This window comes from Drosophila novamexicana, unplaced genomic scaffold (genome assembly GCF_003285875.2).
Source record: "Drosophila novamexicana strain 15010-1031.04,08,12 unplaced genomic scaffold, DnovRS2.1 tig00004560-arrow-pilon, whole genome shotgun sequence".
NCBI classification, from domain to species: Eukaryota; Metazoa; Arthropoda; class Insecta; order Diptera; family Drosophilidae; genus Drosophila; species Drosophila novamexicana.
The window spans coordinates 2,325,165-2,343,304 of record NW_020825054.1 but is presented as its reverse complement, the minus strand read 5'-3'; the positions used below and the strand labels follow the sequence as shown (position 1 = coordinate 2,343,304).

The 18,140-nt window shown below is 45.1% G+C and overlaps 1 protein-coding gene across 2 annotated transcripts in view; it reads right to left on the bottom strand.

The window, feature by feature from the left end:
- Positions 1-18,140, bottom strand: part of LOC115770647 (putative transcription factor capicua) — a 58,268-nt gene that overhangs the window by 2,203 nt on the left and 37,925 nt on the right. Inside the window, exons 4-19 of one of the 2 annotated variants that reach the window (XM_030716009.1) lie at positions 12,973-14,383; positions 12,768-12,905; positions 11,704-12,368; positions 10,708-10,917; positions 10,476-10,600; positions 7,705-8,517; positions 5,638-7,001; positions 5,247-5,457; positions 4,862-5,164; positions 2,806-2,957; positions 1,899-2,331; positions 1,503-1,824; positions 1,279-1,442; positions 1,125-1,217; positions 874-1,058; positions 617-809 (exon numbers count right to left, since the gene is read on the bottom strand). In XM_030716009.1, coding sequence (XP_030571869.1) covers positions 617-809; positions 874-1,058; positions 1,125-1,217; positions 1,279-1,442; positions 1,503-1,824; positions 1,899-2,331; positions 2,806-2,957; positions 4,862-5,164; positions 5,247-5,457; positions 5,638-7,001; positions 7,705-8,517; positions 10,476-10,600; positions 10,708-10,917; positions 11,704-12,368; positions 12,768-12,905; positions 12,973-14,169 — 6,568 coding nt within the window. In that variant the 5' untranslated portion in view covers positions 14,170-14,383. Of the gene's footprint in view, positions 1-616; positions 810-873; positions 1,218-1,278; positions 1,443-1,502; positions 1,825-1,898; positions 2,332-2,805; positions 2,958-4,861; positions 5,165-5,246; positions 5,458-5,637; positions 7,002-7,704; positions 8,518-10,475; positions 10,601-10,707; positions 10,918-11,703; positions 12,369-12,767; positions 12,906-12,972; positions 14,384-18,140 lie in introns of both variants that reach the window. The other variant, XM_030716008.1, reaches the window with a different exon arrangement.

Sequence of the window (18,140 nt, the reverse complement as noted above, 5' to 3'; positions counted from 1 at the left end):
TTTGTCCGACATAATTTTGTTTATATGCAAGCTGCAAAGTGAAACTATTAATTGCGGGTTTTGAATAATAAAGTGTTTCCAGAACTCAATTTTTGATTGATCGTTCGATCAGCCGATCCCCAAATATGTACTGATAAGGAATGATATTATAATGACCCGAGTCTACATATGTATATACTTTCTTAACTCGCAGATGTCTCTTTCAATGCGTTAATATAAAATTCTGCATATATAATCTCTGCATAAATATAAAATTCTATGTTATATTTGAAAAATTCATAGTTTGCGCTAGTTTTGTATAATGTTGTGAATATTATTGTGAAGGCATTTAGTGTTGTAAAACTGGAAACGAATCGCCAATTGTGATATACTATTATTTAAAAAATAACTTATTTGGTGCACTTTTAAACATCATTTTACACAACAAGAATAAAAGAAACCTCTTTTCGATTGTTGACAAATTGAGAATTAAGGAGTAGCAAGAAATAAGGAGTAAGGAATAAGGAGATGTACAATGTGTGAATGTGAATTCGCTGACAATACACATTTTTTTGCATATAAATATGAAGATCGAATTTTCTGCTTCCAAATGGCCTTTTTACTCCCTGTTTATTACCTGACGCTGCTACAGCATTGTTTTGGGCATTTAGACTAGCGCTCAGCGTGGCCGACGAGGAGTTGGAGTCGGAGAGCGTGTTGGGACCAGCCGAGTGGGGTGTGCAAGGCAGAGCACCCATGGCCTTTTGGCGCACCTCGCGTATCTTCAGCTGCAGATCTTGTTTGCGTGGAAAGAGATCGATGTGCTTGGTCTGTGACAAGAGGATAAATACGATTAGGATTGAAAGTTCATATTCTATGCTTAGCAACACGCACCTGAAAGGCAATAGTGGCCTGAGAGGATGGGAATACGCCGTGCTCATTGAACAGCTGCATGACTAAATTGCGACGCGCTTCCAGGACCTTGCGGTGTCCCTTTTCGCTGGCATCGGATCGAGCGCTCTGCAACGGCGTTTTGGGCGTGCGTGGCGAACGGCCTGTTTGATCGCCGGTCTCAAGTTCTGCAGCAAATTGGAGATTAGTTCCAGGTGCATTTTGGCAAATACTACTTGGACTAGTTGGTTTACCTCTCAGATCATTGTTAAAATCGGCGCCAAAGAAACGCTGCGTGGTAGTTGGCGGCGCCGAGGCAGGCTCCTCAATCGAATCATCCTCGCTCACTAGAAAAGTTGCTAGTGATTAGCAATGGGAAATTATAATGATTGTGTTATAAATACGTACTTAGTTTCTGGACCGGCGGCTGCACTGCATTCTTTTTGCGATAATTGGTGCCATAGACGCGCGGCGGCGACGGCACAGCAATGGCGCTGGGCGACTGGCAATCCTCTGGCTTAAACTGTGGCAGCGCCTTGTACTTCTTCTCAAAGTCCACTTGCTTGAGCACACTGGAAAGGCAGTAGGAATTAGGTGGTGGATCATTTAAGATGCGACAACGGGCAACTTACTTGTTTACTTCATCGCTCTTCTTCTTGTGCGACACCACTGCAGGGGCAGAGGCGGGCACGCCCCTTATTGGCGACTTGACCGCCGAATTGTTGCCAACGGCCGTGGGCGTTAGTGGCTGCTGCTCATCACTGTTGGGCGTTGTGGTCGATGAGGTGGGCGTGGGCAGAGCCGAGCTGAGGCTGCTGCTGTTCACATGGCCAATGATGGGCGAGGAGGCGGCCACCTCCATCAGTGTTGGCGAGTGCAGCTGGCGTCCAATATGCTGCCCATTGCTGACCCCATAGCCGCCGCCTGTGCTGTTGTTGTCCGATTTGCTCTGAGCTGCATTTACACACACATACACACAAACAATAAGATTCAGTTAGGTGTTCCGTCAATGACTTTCGGCTACTCACATAAATTCTTGCGCCGCTGCAGCGGAGCACGTCCCAGTTGCGCTGGAGTTGGCGCCAATACAAACTGCTGACCATCAGTGTCCACATCAACATCCACGTCGGCATCTTCAGCAGCAGCATCGCAGCTGCGTTTGCCGCTCGTCAACTCGGACGATGCACTCAGATGATACGAGGCCGATTTGGGAGTGGATGGCATCGACTTGAACGACGGCGAACTAGCCGGCGGCTGATCCTGGCCATGGCTGCTGGGCGCATAGCCATGCAGGCGCATTGCTGTCTGCGCAACAACCTGCGGCAGTGGGGGCGGTGGCGCACCCTGCACGCCCAGACCACCATTGTGCTTCTTGAAAAGGTAGCCGGATCCAAATGCGTCCAGCTGCAGGTGCTCCAAGCCAGGCGCGTTCTGTTGATGAGGCGGCGGCAGCAATGGGTACTATAAATAATCCGAATTTTAGCAATTGCAAATATACCATGCTAGCGCGTTTATAATTCCTAACAGGATCAAGGTGCGCAAGTCAGACGCTAATTTGCAAAAATGCTTTGATAGCAAAGTCTGTTTATAATATAAGCAGGAGGTTCTTGAAGGAGTTATACAAAAATACTGCTCAGTTAAAATTCGTGATAAAACTATATAGATTTACTAGCTTGCATTCCCTGGCGGTACACGCTCCAAGAATAGAATTTGCCAAAATGGTCTGCTTACTACAGTAAAGTTCATCTTCCTAGCTCTTTTGTCTTTTCCTTTGGTCTATTCTACACCAAACTGCGTTTTTGTAACTATTATTGACGAGTATCCTGAATTTGCCGCTGATGAAGAATTTTTTTCAAAAACCTATTGTAAATACTTTAGACAGTTTCTTTTCCAGTCGCATAGACTAAATGTTTTCGTTTTTTTTATTCTACTTACCGGATGACCCATGGCAAAGAACATTTTCTGAGCTGGCGCTGGACCCGCCGTGCCAAGAATCTGTGCTGGCGCCGAGGCGGGCGGTGTGGCAATGCTAGCCGCATGCCCCAAGCTAACGGTTGCCGGGGAGTTGGGCACACAGGCCTGATGGGCTGCGGATGAGTTGGAGTTGATCATAAGAATGGTGGTGGCATCGTTGTTTATGCTCTTGTTGTTGTTGTTGTTGTTGCTATTATTATTATTATTAATGTTGTTGTTGTTGTTGGTGCTGTTTTTGTTATTTTTGTTGTCACTGTCGACAGTGGCTGTAATGGTTAGTTCATTGGCTTTATTAATATTATGATTTGATGCTGTCGCCATCGCCTTGGTTAGTACGGTCAGCGTGGGCGTGGTCGTGTTGGCCGTTGTGGTCAGAATGCGCGTATTGGCCGGCAGGGTGATTTTGTTGCAAGCATTGATGCTGATAAAGGATAATGGGCGCAATGTTGCGCCAGAATTTGAGACTGCAACATGCTGCTGATGATTGTAGCTGTTGACATCGGTGATGAGCAACATAGTTGCCGGCTGTTGCACAGTGCTTGGCGTTGTTGTTGCTGTTGCTAATTTTTCGATCGGTTGTTGCACCTGTTGATGTTGTTGTTGTTGTTGTTGCTCATTCGCAGCGTTGTCGTCGTCGTCGTCGTCATCGTCGTTCCCGTGCAACGTATCCAGCACTAAAGCGTCATACAAAATGGCCGCACGACCTGTGGCCTTGCTGGCATCTTGCAGTGTCAACAGTTTGCGGATTATTGAAGTTGTTGTTGTTGGATGGGTGTTAATATTGTTGGTAGTTGTTGTAGTTGTTGCAGCAGCAGCAGCAGCAGCGTTATTAGAATTATTGGAAAATTGAATAAGTTGCTCGTTACTGTGACTAGTTGTTGTTGTTGTTGTTGTGGTTGTTGTTGTTGTTGTTGTTGTAGTTGTTGATGTTAATGTTGTTGATGTCTGAGCTTTTGAACTTTTGAAAAATAATGGCGGCGGTGTGTTGTGTTTTGGTGTTATTGTTCTTTGTTGTGTGCGTATAATGGTAAAATGATTGCGCGGCAGCGACGAGGGCGTCGCTATGACCGTTGATGTTGGCGTCGACGTCAGCGTCGGCGTTGGCGTTGGCACGCGTGTTATAACTGTTGGCGGCGTCTCGACACGCCGCTGATGCAGATGCTTTAGCTGCTGGTGTGGTGAATTTGCCGGTTGTAGCGGCGTCAGAGAGCGCACTATGGTGAATTGCTTGCGCTTCAACGTAGGCGGATTCGCTGGCATGGCCGTGGGCATGGGTGTTGCTGGCTTAGCGATTGTATACTGTGCAATGTCATCGAAGTCTGTGGTCACACTGGCCAGCTCTGCCATAAACTGCTCGTCGTCATCTTCGTCATCGTCGTCATCCTCTTGGTCGTCGTCGACGTCTGCGTCGTCGGCTGCGCACGCGTCGTCGTCCTTGTCCGTTGCTAGATCAGTGCTGGGATTGACTTTGTCTTGTTTTTGTTTAGGTTTGAGTTCTTTTGCTTTTCGAGTGTGTGGTGAAATGTGCGTGAGAGATAGCAATGGACGAGGTAAAAGCGTAAGTTGAGCAATTGTGAATGGGTGACAATTGTGTGTTTTTATGTGTGGGTTTTATGCGAGCGTTTGGAGAAATAGAGAGAAAGATGTATTGCATAAAGTTTTTGTTAAAAAAAAAAAAAAACAAACAAACAACTTTTAAGATGAACTTCAGTTAAATACGTTAGATGCAAATGGGTGGGGGCGCGGCGAAGGTTAATTGGATTCAATTTTGCCTTTGGTATACAATATTTAAATAAATTAAGTACTCAACATCAAATCATAGTCATAAATAAAGCCAATATATATGTATATATATATTTTGGTAATTAATAAAAGCAAAAACAACAATATAAGGCTACCAACAGTTTAAAAATAAACAATAAGAAATTAAACTCAATAGAGGAATACAAATATACATATGTATATATTATTATGGTAATTCGTATTTTTCTGCTTCTGCTTCTGGCTGTAAACTCACCTCTGACATCGGTCGGACTGCAGAGCGTATGCGGCATGGGATAGTGATATTGCTTTTGACTGAGAGCCGGCGCAATTGGCACATTGAAATTAAAGATGGCGCCGACAGCGCTGCTGGGCGTTGGTGCGCTAATCACGCCCCCCGAAGTCGCTCCAGCATTGCCACCATTCAGTTTGTAGGGCGATGGCGGCTCCTGTTTGATGTCTTCCTGCTTGATGTGTGGAGGCAGCTGTTGCTCATCCGATTTGGAACCGGAAGAGCTGCTGCCCTTTGGACTGATGGGCATCGATTTGAAGGCGCCGCCTAAGGAACAATCAAAGATGAAAAAAAGAAACAATGAGCAACTGTTGCTTATTGAAGCTAATTGAGATTTGTGCTTGCTCGCCTGTGGGTTGGAATGGTGTTACACCGATTGGATTCTTGGGACTAGTGTAGTGCGTGAACATGGGCATCTGCGGATACGGCAGCATGGTGCTCTCCAGACCCGGATGGGCCTTAATGGCCTTTGGCTTCAAAGTTATCTCGCGCTCTGCGCTGGATGCCGGAGCGGACATAGTCTGGCCATTGCAGAGACTCGCATGATCTTCCTGGGTGCGCTAAAAAAGTGTAGGATAGAAATGAATGAGCACAGCTGGTAATAAAAGTGAGGCAATCATACACCCGAATACTATAACAGTTACCCTGAGTATGTAGTATGAGTAGTATGTATTGCCCAGATTGATGGGAATGGGGATTTTGACCCGCTTTCATTTTAGTTGGTCAGTTTTAAAGCTTACCTGTTCCGCATCCGTCTGGATCTGTTGCTGCTGCTGCTTGCGATAGTCGTAGGGCGCTTCATCCATGTCCAAGTCGTTAACGCGTTCGCGGCATTGCAGATCCAGTTTCGTGGGCTGCTGCTCATCCTCGACGACAAGCATTTGCTCATCCTCATCGGACTGCAGTTCGTTCTTGAGCTGCTTGGTCTTGCAGTTACCTTGCGACTGGCCTGCAATGGTTGTGGGCGTCTCTTCGCATGCAATGTTGTAGGTGTCAATGGTCAGTGGGATGATATCGCCCTGTAGCTCGACGGCTTGGGCACCGCCGCTGCCGCTGCCGCCGGGTGTGGAGGGGCACAAGTCATCCTCCAACGAATCGGAGCCATCCACAGAAACCAGACGCTGTTTGTCTTCGTTTGTGGCATTGCCGGACGAGGAAGCGCCACCCTTGCCCGATGTCGAGGATTTGCGGCGATCCTTGGAGCACCATTTCCAGTCCGGATGCAACTGAAAATGCGCATCCTTCACTGACTTGGCCAGCTCATGATACTGGGCCTTCTGGTCCGGCTTCAACGCATACCACCATTCGCCCAAGATTTTGCTAACCGTGCGATTGTCCTGATTGGGATGCTTCTTGTGCACCATCTTGCGATGCTTCTTCGAGAATATCATAAAGGCGTTCATCGGTCGACGTATCTTCTTGCCTGCGGCCGCCGCAGACTGTTGCTGTTGTTGTTGTTGCTGCTGTTGCTGCTGCTGCTGCAGCGCACTAAGCGACTGACTGCGCCGCTTGGCCGCCGAGGTCGTTGGGGCACCGGCTGCCCCTTCGCTGGCATCATGGCAGTCGTCCAGTTTGCGTATGTTGCTGTTGTAGGTGGGCAGTCGCATGGCTGCCGTCGGTGCCTTTTTGCCATTCGATATGGCTGGCGCGCAGGTCGTGGACTCAAACACATCATCGTCCAGCTGTTCATCGGGCTCATCAGCTTCATCCGGCACACTGGTCGTAGATGCTGCTGCTGCCGCCGCCGCCGCCGCTGCTGCTGCTGCAGCTGCCTTTGCATCGTTCATGGAACAGTTAAGCGGCTTGCCGGGCGATGCCATCGGCGCGGGCACAATCAAGTGATTGTTGTTGTGATTGAGCGGCGGTTGCTGTTGCTGTGCTGCTGCTGCTGCTGCTGCTGTTATCGACGGCATTGAGGGAGTTTGCTGCGACGACAACTGTTGCTGCTGTGTGTGCTGCTGATGTTGCTGCTGGTGGTGCAACATGGCCACGCTGTAGTTGCTGTTAGTGGTTGTTGTTGTCACCGCTGTCGCTGGAGGTGCTTTGGTCATGGCTGGCATTTGCGGCAGTAGCTTTTGCCACGGATAGCTAGCCGCATTGTAGCCTGAAAAGGACAAAAAAGAGTGTAAGGATTCGAATACAATTTTCAAAAATTTTAACGCGGATCGTATAAGATCTTATAATGACTAACTTTCGACTCATAACCACAGATTTATTTCCGTAGAGATATTTTCATTGAGCCACCTGAAGGCGAAACATGTGTGAAGTCGGTTTGGATTACTTTAAATGAAAGCTAGGCTTAGGCAAAGTATTAGAAGAAGAGCACAACTTTGACTTATAGATGAAAGAATATTTTAGAATTCTTTTTTTTTTTTTGGCGGTTTTTAACAATACAAATACAAGAAGTTATTGCTTTGGTTGATTTGCGAGACCTGATGATAAATTACAACGGAATTGCAAAACTTATTTTGGTTAAACAAAAACTAAATCTGTAGAAACCTGAAACTGTACATTAATATTTTGTTTGCAATGCGTAACTAATATAAACAAATGATTGTATATTTTTGTATTTTACAATTTACAAACTCGCATCGATTCGCGAAACTGTTTAATATTTTCGTTTTAGGTAAGCATTCTATAACAACATTTAAGCTGAAAGTCCAACTGTCCCCTTTTACATCGTCTTTAAAATTATAACTGCATTTAACCGATAATTCATAATCATAGAGTCAAATTTGTTAACGATTTGTAGGCACGCGACTATTTAAATGACTCGCAAAAGGTCAACCGTTTTTTGTGGCACTCACCGTTTTTTGGCAATGCATTGTCCGTGGGCACAGCCACTGTTACGGATGTAGGCGTGGTTGGCGGATGTGAATGAAACGTAACCGATGTGGGCGGCGGCGGCGGCGGGGGTTGCTGCTGCTGCTGCTGCTGCTCAACGGAAGCAGGCAATGAATTCTGCGAATGAATCTGCGTCTGTTGGGCCGCATTCACGATGACAGGATGAAAGGTCTGATGCCCGGCCGTGGATACAACAACATGCTGCTGCTGCTGCTGCTGCTGTTGATTTGGTGCCGACTGTTGCAGTTGCTGCTGTTGTTGTTGTTGCTGCTGCTGCTGCTGCTGTTGGCTGCTGGAGATGCGTATGACGCTGGTCGCATGGCCGACGGTGCTGCTGCTGGGCGGAGCTGGTGGAGCCGGCAGGGCATTGAGATGAGCGGCAGGTGGCTGTTGTTGTTGTTGTTGTTGCTGCTGCTGCTGCTGTGTAGGCGGTGCATGCATCACCAGCGAAACGGCCGCCGTTTGTGGCGGTGGTGGAGGTTGTTGTTGCTGCTGCTGCTGCTGCACAGCTTGACTGCTCTCCCAGCCATTGTTGCTGTTGTTGTTGTTCGTATTGTACAACACTGGACTGGGTGTTGTCGTCACATGTTGCTGCTGCTGCTGCAGTAGTTGCTGTTGTTGTTGTTGCTGCTGCTGCGACTGGTTCGCAATGGGCGTAAAGAAATTTTGCCTATGATTGGACACATTGACCGGGGAGTGGGCGATGGCATTCAGTGGATGATGATTCACGGGTGATGTATACGATGGCGTTGCAGAGCGCGAGCTGCTCAGTGACACTGCAGATAGAAAGATAGAGTGACAGAGAAAGAGAGAGGGCGAGAGAAGGGGAGGGGTAATATTAGATATTTGTTGGAATCACGATTGTTTTCGTTTTAGTTTTTATTACATAAGCACTGTAAATATAATTTAGCGCCCAGCTCAAAGTCCTGGAACGCGTTCATATCGCTGTCGCTGCCACTGCCCCCTTTGCTGCCGTTGCTGCTGCTCACTGCTTGGCTGCCCCCTCCTCAGTTAAAGAACAAGCACTTTGATTGGCATCACTTTCGGCGCATATTTTCGTATTTAATTTGCTTGAAAACTTTTTGTCGTCGTTGTCAAATTCGTTTTGTCTGCTGCATTCGCATCGGTATTCACTTTTTTTTTTTGCTTTTGCGCCGCGTTCTGTTCTGTCTTCTTGCCTTGCCTTTGACAGTTTTCAACATAAAATGCGACGACGACGTCAAAAGAACAGCCAGCAATTCAAGTGAGCGGCCAGCAACAGCATAAACTGAGCGCCGCTCTCACAATCGTCAGTTGTTCGCTCATTTTGCTCTCTTGGGCTCACTCACGACGTCCATGTTTGTTTACCTGTTGTGTCTGTTACTGTTTGGCTGTGTGGGTGCTGTGCTGCTAGCTGTTGTGTGTTGGAAATGTCCGTGTGTGTATGTCAGTGTGTGCGTGTGAGTGCGCTCTCTCAAGTGCATTTTTGTTTAGGTAAAAACGAATCAAAGGCAGGGCAAATAACGAGAAAAGAAGAATCTGTTGCGCTTCGCACGCAGCGCGCTTTTGTTTCGGCTGCGCTGCATTGTTCGTTTCAAGTGGCGGCGTCGACGTCGCTGCATTGATCGCTTGCAGGTGCATTGGAATGCGTACGCGTCGCTGTCGACGTCGCTGCGTCTGCATTTTGCTTTTGCGTGTAAATCACGCTGCGGTCATACTTTCAAGTGGCTAGAAGAGCTAACGTTGTTGTTATTGTTGCTGCTGCACGCACACGTCAAACAATAGAACCCCTCATCGGCCACGGCCCCTGAGAACACCTTAACAAAACCAACGACCTTTATCCAGAGAGTTGTGCATGTGTGCCTATCAGTGAGTGGTTCTGTGTGTGTGTATGTGTGTATTGATGTGTATAATATGGTCAGCAACGGCGCTGTTGCTATAAAACTTTATGATAGGCATTTTTATTAGGAATTGGAAATTCATTCGGACCAATGTGAAAGTCTAAGCAGCACCAATCTTTCAAATACGCTACACCCAAATATGTCGGGTACACTACAAGTTTAACTCCATTTACGATATATTTACATGTATATACTAATTTTTCGCATGTACACCCTAGAAAATTTGCATTAAAGTTACAGAATAAATGATGATTGTTCGCTCTTCGCTCTTGAGAACTCTACTTGTGGTTTTGTGGACATCATAATCATATAAAAACAATTATTTTACTCCGATTGTATGAATAAAAAAAAAAAAAAAATATATATATATATATATATATATATTTAAATATATTTTTAGCCAATGACTAATTGAGAGTTTGAACTATGTTTTGCTAACTTTAATTTCATTTAAAAAAAAAAAATCTCTCAAGATGCTTAAATTATTTGAGTGTAGCGCATTAAATAGTCTCTTTCGCCGAAGCTAAACGCACATTTCTAGAAGCGCCTTAGAAAACAGGCCAGAACCGCCTAAATGCAGTCGAACCTGCGCCGCGCTCCGATCTGCTTTTGTGCGTTTGTAGCTGTGTGGGTAATTGCGTGAACACAGACAGATTAACAGCTAAGGCTGGCGCTCAGTTGGGAACGAGGACTAGCTGGGAAAGCCAGCCTTGAAAATGAATGCAAGCAAAGTATGAATAAATTTCGAAAAAAAAAAAAAAACAAAATGTGTTGCTTTTATGATTAAACTGCGGAGAATCGACAGCAACAGGGCTGCGGCGTCATAAAAGTCAAGAGGTGTGAGTTGCACTTACCTAACATGGCGGCCACATCGGTCTCCTCCTGATCATAGCGACCCGTGACCCGATGGTTGGGCGACGTTTCCGAATCGCGAGAGTTGTCCTCATCGTTTTGCGTCTTGCTGCTCGAGCGGCTATCACTAAAAGAGATTGAAAGAGAGAGAGAGAGAGAGAGAGAGACCAAAACGATAAAGAGAGCATTAGAACAGCAGCGATCACCGCAGAGCATTTACGTTTAGAGGCGCACCTGAGAAAACGACCCGGCCCCGTTGAAGAGGGCAGCGCATTGTTGCCCTTCTGATTCAAATGTCTCGAACAATAGCCCCGCCGCTGAGATTCTTTCATGCACAGCATGCAGAGACGTCGCCATTGCTTGCCATTGTACTTCTTGCGCACTCCGGATTCCGATTCCACAATGTCGCCCTTCTTGAAGCGATGCGGCGTCGTTGCCTGAGATCTGTCAACGAAAATACTCTCCTTAATACACACACACACATGCACATTGGTTGTAATTAATGTATTGAGTTTAAGCAATGCTCGAAATAACGTCAACTAAAAGGGTTACGACCGCAGACCGTGCAGTCAACGCCGGCAGCGAGCAAAGCTTTTGCTGCTCTCTTAATAACAAATTCAAGAGAACGTGTGCCGAAATTATAAATATAACGAGATTCTCTTAAGCGCCAGCATATTGATATGGCAGCATTTACACCCTTTCCCATCCAGAATTGGCATCATTCCAGGCAGCCGAGTATATGAACGCGTCGATCTCGATAACTACGATGCTTGTACTTCTTTCGATATCTTCTTCCGTTTCAATAATATCGATACAAATCGATTTTGGTACATGGTTCATAAAGGATAATTTGAAAATTTCTGTCCGTACAGGCATAAAACTTGTTATCTAGTTGTTTGTAAACCAAGTAACTGAATATCTCTCTCTCCTTACTATCTTGTCTCAAATGATGTTCCACGCAGATATTTCAAAACGAGTTGGAGATCTATCGCATGGTAAACAAACAATCGATTATTGAAAACTAATGGAGTTTCCTGGTGGAATTCCTTCCTAGTTCTTTCAGTTTGTCGTTCATCAATCAGTCAGTCAGTCAATCGTTCGGGGCAAACACTTTGACATAGATTTAGATATATACGTATTAGATTTTGAACTTTCGTTCCATATCTATGACGTAGGCAAGTTAGTTTTCTATCTGATGCACTGATGAAATATCCATATAAACGTTCTTACCTTGGAGTTGCTGGATGAGATCGTGGTGTCAGCCTCTGATCAAGTAAGCTGGATGTGCTGCCGCGGCTCTGCATGCTGCTGCGCTTACTGCCGGCGCTCATCTTCTCGGCATCCACATCCCCGGCGGCCGGTGAATAGTCGATGCCGACGCGCTTTAGCTCATCATCGGAGTCGTAGTCGTCGTAGCCGCGCTGCTGCTGCTGTTGTTGTTGTTGTTGCTGTTGTTGCGCTGGCGATGGCACGTGCATTTTCAGTGGCTGGTGATGGTGCTGCTGCTGGCCATTGCTGCCCGGCGAGATCACAATGTCCGGCAGACCATTGGCCTGCTGGTGGTGGTGGTGCTGCTGCTGCTCCACAAGGGCCAACGGCGGCGGCGGTGGCACCGCACCGCCCTGGAACGGCGACGTGGCAGCCGCTCGATAATACTCATGTTTTTGGAGCTGCTGTCCACCGGTTGGCGCGCTCGTTGGCAGCTTGCCATCGTAGCGCGTGGCCACAAAGGCCTTTGGGTATACCACACTGCTGCTGCCACCGGTTGACGGCTCCGGTTTCCGTTTGATGCCTATTGCCGGCGGTGTTGCCGTGGGCGTCAGCTCGTTCAGCTCATCCCACCAGGGCGGCAGCAGCAGGCGCAAATCCGCGCGACGCACAACTTTTGTATTGGGCTACAATGGAAATTCAATAAACATATTGCAATCAATACCTGACTATTTCCTCAAGGGTTTCTATCCTACATAATACTAGTGGAATTTTCCGAAAACCCTCCTGTGGCTAAAGTCAATCAATAAATCTAAACTTAGAGGAAATCTGAGAATCTGGAAGTTTTTCGAAATACATTTAAATGAGATTTTCAGTTTTACTTCTATTTGTTTGTTTTAAAGCTTTAAAATTTATTTGAATTTTTTTTTTTGTAAATTTTAAACAATTATTATTTAAATTTTTAATTAGTTAGGGTTAAAATTCAAACCGATCTATAATCAAGTAAAAATATTTCTGTTTAGAACTTAAGCTTAACTATCGTATAATTTTAATTTGAGTTGATATATTCTCCACCTTGCACTTACCAATTCATCATTGACTAATTGCACGGTATATTGCTTGGTTCCCTGGTTGATCTCCATAATGATGCCCTCCACATATACACAGTCCACGGTGCGTCCTTCCAGACTTTGACGCACACAGACGCGAGCCTCCAGCGTGATCTGCAGTAGCAAAGTTTGAGTTAGGATTTCTCGATAGATCTGTAAGAGAGGGTAGTTTGGCACTTACATCAGCCATCGGTGGACTGGCATCCAGTATCACATTGTAGCGTCCCTGCTGCAGCACATCCTGATACAGTTGCTGACCAAATTCGGTGGCATCGAATTTCACGAGTATTGAGTGGGGCGTGGCTGTGGGCGTGGTCATGTTTGTTGCCTCTTGCACTTGCTGTATTTTGCCGGGCGCATAGCATTTGCCCACTTTGGCTAGGACACGCGTGTTGGTCCATTCGCTGAGATCGAGTAGAGCAACAGGCTCGTGTTGCTGCTGCGGCTGCTGTTGCTGCTGTTGGTGCAACTGCAACTGCGTCTGTTGCTGTTGTTGTTGTTCCTGTACATGTTGCTGATGGTGTGAGTTAAAGCTAAAACGTGGTTGCTGCTGTTGCTGCTGGTGTTGTTGATAGTAGACGGGCGTGTGTGTGCGCGAATGATTGATTGCTGCATGATTGTTGATGTTGCTATTGTTGCTGCTGGCAACATGTTGCTTGTAAGTACTAGTCGCATGTTGCAGCGGCGAAGCGATTATAATACGTTGTTGCTGCTGTTGCTGCTGCTGCAGATGTTGCTGTTGCTGCCTGATTTCATTGCTGTTGCCGGCGCCTGCACCTGCACAATTCAATGCTGACGGTGGACTGACAATCATGCTGCGCAAAGCTAACGCACTTTGCTGCACGGCAGCAATATTGCCATTGGAGAGCGCATCGTTGCCATTGCCATTCGTCTCGGCGGGTTTTTGTTGCTTGTACATCGTGTGCTGTTGCTGATGCAATTGCTGCGACTGGTGTTGCTGTTGCTGTTGCTCGGCTTTGTCCAGCTCAGCTGGATCAAATTTTCGTTTCTTGGGATGCTGGCGCGGCTGTGTTGGCTGCTGAGGTGTTGTTGCTGTTTGTAACTGTAATTGTGGCTGAAACAAAACATGTTGCTGCTGCTGCTGATGCTGATGTTGCTGCTGTTGTGGTGTCTCGACTGCTGCTGCTGCTGCTGCTGCTGTAGTTGTTGCCGTCGTTGTTGTTGTTGCTGTTGGTATACCGGCGGCTGCAGTTGTTGGTATAACCATTGTGTTGGCGGCAACAACAAAATGTTGCTGCTGCTGCTGATGGAGATGTTTATTTGTTATGACATAAGTTTCGCCAGCGGCAATTGTGGCAACTGCTGCTCCAGTGTGTGTTGCTGTTGCTGCTGCTGTTCCATGGGCAGCGCTGAGCATCTTAGTTGATGTTGCTCTCCTCGTTGTGGTCGTTCCAATTGTAGCAGCAACATGTGTGTGGCTTATTTGTTGCTCTCGTTGCTTTTGTTCCTAATGTTGGCTAGTGTCGGTCGGCCCCTTGCTATTGCTGTTGCTATTAGAATTGTAGTTGTAATTGGTGTTGTTGTGCAACGATATTGCCCGCAACATCTGCAACATCATTTGGCATGGCCGCCTGCAAGAGAAGAAGAAACAAGCATTAATTTGCATTAAGTTGACAAGCGAAAACACATTTAAATCGGCGCCCAATGGCCAAAATGTCATTTCATAATTAGCGCAATCCGCATCCTGACAATTCTGACATCCTGGCGCTACAACTTCGGTTAATGGCGCCTGTCGCCAGGGCAATAAAATTCAATCTCGGACCAAAAATACAGTTGCAATGCTGAGTATATACACATCTATGCTTGTTTATATACATGTTTGCGTACTGTGTGTGCGTGTGTGTGTGTGTATTTGTGTGCGACGACGACGACAACGGAAACAATTTAATTTACACAGCCGTCCAGGCGTGGTCGGGTGTCGGTTCTGGGATCCTGGCGTAGGAGGCGTTTTTATTTGCAAGGAGTAAAAATAAAATACTCGCATAAGTGATACTTGAAACATTTTATGCCAAAGCCGCATACCATCAAAGCACACCCCACACACACACACACACACACACAGCCACACTCACACACACAGACGCACACAGCCAAACGTCATTCATTTGCACAACAACTCAGTACAGTCGCATGAAAAATTAAAATCATCTGGCAACCCCACACAGAAAGAGGCAAACAGCTAAAAGCCCGAGAAACCAATTTGCCAGAGCTGCAGACGTCGAAGGGCGACATTAAATACAGTGGGCAATTTCTCATTGATTTTTATTAAATTTGGCAAAGCTACATTTTGTAAAGCTTGGCAATTTAATAACAAATTAAATTTAAGTGATGATTCAATAAATTTAAAATTCAATGAATGCAACAACAATATAAATTTCCAATCTGCAAACATCCTAAAAATGACATTCTGTGAAATTGCAATACATTGTATGTTTAATGGTGAAACCCCCGAACATGTCAAATATATCGATTAATCGACACAAATCCATTATTTGAATGGGTTAACTAATCAATAATCACATATTATAAAAGCAACTCGTTATTAATGAACATAAATGTGTGTTACTATGATATTTAACAGATTGTGAGTTCTAATTAGAAATAACAGCCTGTTTTATAGTTTGCCAATTGCTAAAATTACAAAGAAAAGTTGGTCTAATGAAGTTAATTTTATGATCTACAGTATTTTGTGCTTTTCTGCTGATTTATGTCATGTGTTTTGATTGAAAAACCCCACTGCGCTTGATGCTGCTGCCTCGACATTGACAATCCAAGTACAGTGAAAGCTCTTCTAACCGAACTCCAATCGTTGCTTTCTCCGTTTATGGGATCGGTCCGCAATGGAAGCTTTCCCTGTAGTTGGCGGGGGAGGGAGTCTATTCAGGCGCAGAGTTACCAGATGAATTGCAGACATTGCAGACGTAAAACCAGTAATAAATTTGCTTTTAAGAAAAAAGTGATTTTAGATATGCAAAACTAGAATCTGTCGCTGGCAATTGATTGGCCATTTGTCATTATTTGCTGCCTTATCTGCGCCTCACTGTTATCGGTGCAAGAACAAATTCAGGCCAAACATTCTTATGAAAAACATATTTTTATTACCTAAAATTTAAAAAAGATAATAAGAATCAAAATAAATATTCTATCTACTAAATTAATATTCTATCTCTTTTGAACCAGTCTTAAGAATATTAAGAATAAAAACATCATTTTCTTATGCATTCATCTGACAGATTACCTGAGTCTTGTTTGCCTGTACAAAAATTATAGCATACTCCCAGGCTGGTCGCGTATATCTCTTGCAGCATATACATATGTATGTGTGTGTGAGAGACGCAGTGTTGCCATATTTCGTCAAACCAATGCAATCGGCTTATCACTAATTTCCAACAAAACATCAACTCACTCGCTCGCTCTTTCTACCACATTTTCTCTGCCAGTGTCTATGACTGCAGGAAATGACTGCCACGCCCACTTTGGGCCACACGGTAGGACAACAACATAATAAAAAGCATTTGAAAAAAAAAGTTTACATAGCAACAGGAACAGTCTCGCGTTGTCCCGTGAGTTGTTGCTGCTGTTTATTTTTGCTGCATCTGTGACTGCGCTGCTGCTGTGCGGGACAAGTGCAATGATTGCTTTATTTCTTATTTCTCTCTTTGCTCTTTACAACTTTTCTTTTCATTACTGTTGGTTGCTAGGCTCAATCGCCTTGCAATTGTATGTGTGCGTGTGTTTCGGTGTATGTGGGAGAGTTTCTTAATCTGCGTTCCTTTCCATTCTCTCTTTATTATTGTTTTTGTATCAAGCTATGAAGCAGATTCTCTGATTTGGTGGTCAGCTTTTATGCAAAGAACAGCAATATATATGTATGCACATATTTTCTATGGCTGAGTCTGAGTCTGTGATGGTGTTCAGTTATAAAACACGACTCACAGTGTAGGCGAGTGGGTGGGTATCGAGTTTATTTTGCTTTGCAGTGCTACCGATGCGTGCTTAAGTAAATTTACCATATGCATGGCTGGCTATTTGGTGTGACCTCCACAACTTCACTCCACTACCTTCAGTCCAGCCAACTGAACTGCAGCCACTCGTCTGCCAATCAGTCTGTGCTTTGGCTCGCATGCACACAGCTTCTGATACAGTGACGTTCAAAAAAGATGCCACATTTTCTACTCAACTCGTTTATGCTAACAATATACACATCTATCCCAGCAAATGTTGTTTTTATTTAATTCGAGTTTGTCAATCGATTCCCTGTTTGTATGTATGCATGTATGTATATGAATCATTCAGAGCTTGACTTAGTGAAACTCGAGAAAGGGAACACATATTTATATTAGTGGTTGCATTTATTTGGCCACTACTGTATCAGTTGGTAGTTGTGGGTCACTCACAGTATTCATTTTAAGTTTTGACCACAGACCAAAAAAGTGATTAGGTCTGTGTGCACTTATTACAGTTATCGGCGCTTTGCTCAAAATCTGTGACCGTCAGTGATAATCCAATTTGTATAATTACAATGCAGATGGCAACAACGCCACAGTACACGTAAAGGTGGACTAATAGAGTATTATAAGTTATGGGTGAAGTATATAACAGGGTATCTTCTTGTTAAGCATTCTTGTTTATTGTTATTGATCATGGTCATTATAAAGTGCTTCGCAAGTGCAGTTGACAATTGTTCTTTGTTGTTGTCTATTGACATGTTCAGTTTAATGATGCTTTAATTCACTCACGCCCGTTACAATGTGCTATTGATTCAATGCAGTCATGTTAAATTCTAAGCAAAGCATTTATGGGTAGAACACACACACACACACACACACATACATACATATGTATATGTTTGCGCATATATATATATTGTATGTGAAATAAATTTGTTATGATTTGAATCGTAATTAGTCCAGAGAGTTCTTTGAACCTTAACGGTAGTTGTTTTCGTATCGTGTTTTGGCGCCAAATCAAAACGAAAGCGAAGCAAAAAAGCAGAAGTGTAAAATGCACTCAACACTCAGACAGGCGCAGAGGCTGCGCACAGAAAAACCGAAGCAGAGCCAAAAATGCAAGCCATAAACTTAATGCAGACGGAGCGTACGTCGTAGCCGCTGCTGGTGTCGCTCCTTGCAGCCATACTCTTCCCACGCATACACACATTGCATTCGATGCTAACGGCGCTGCCCGCACGCACTTACATTGACATGCACACCTATGCATATACACAAACTTGCACACACACTTACATGCAGAGCAACGGTAGCAGTCTGACTGTGCTTGGCTGCTGCAAAGTCAGTAACCCCACTCGTTGACAGCAGCAACAAATAA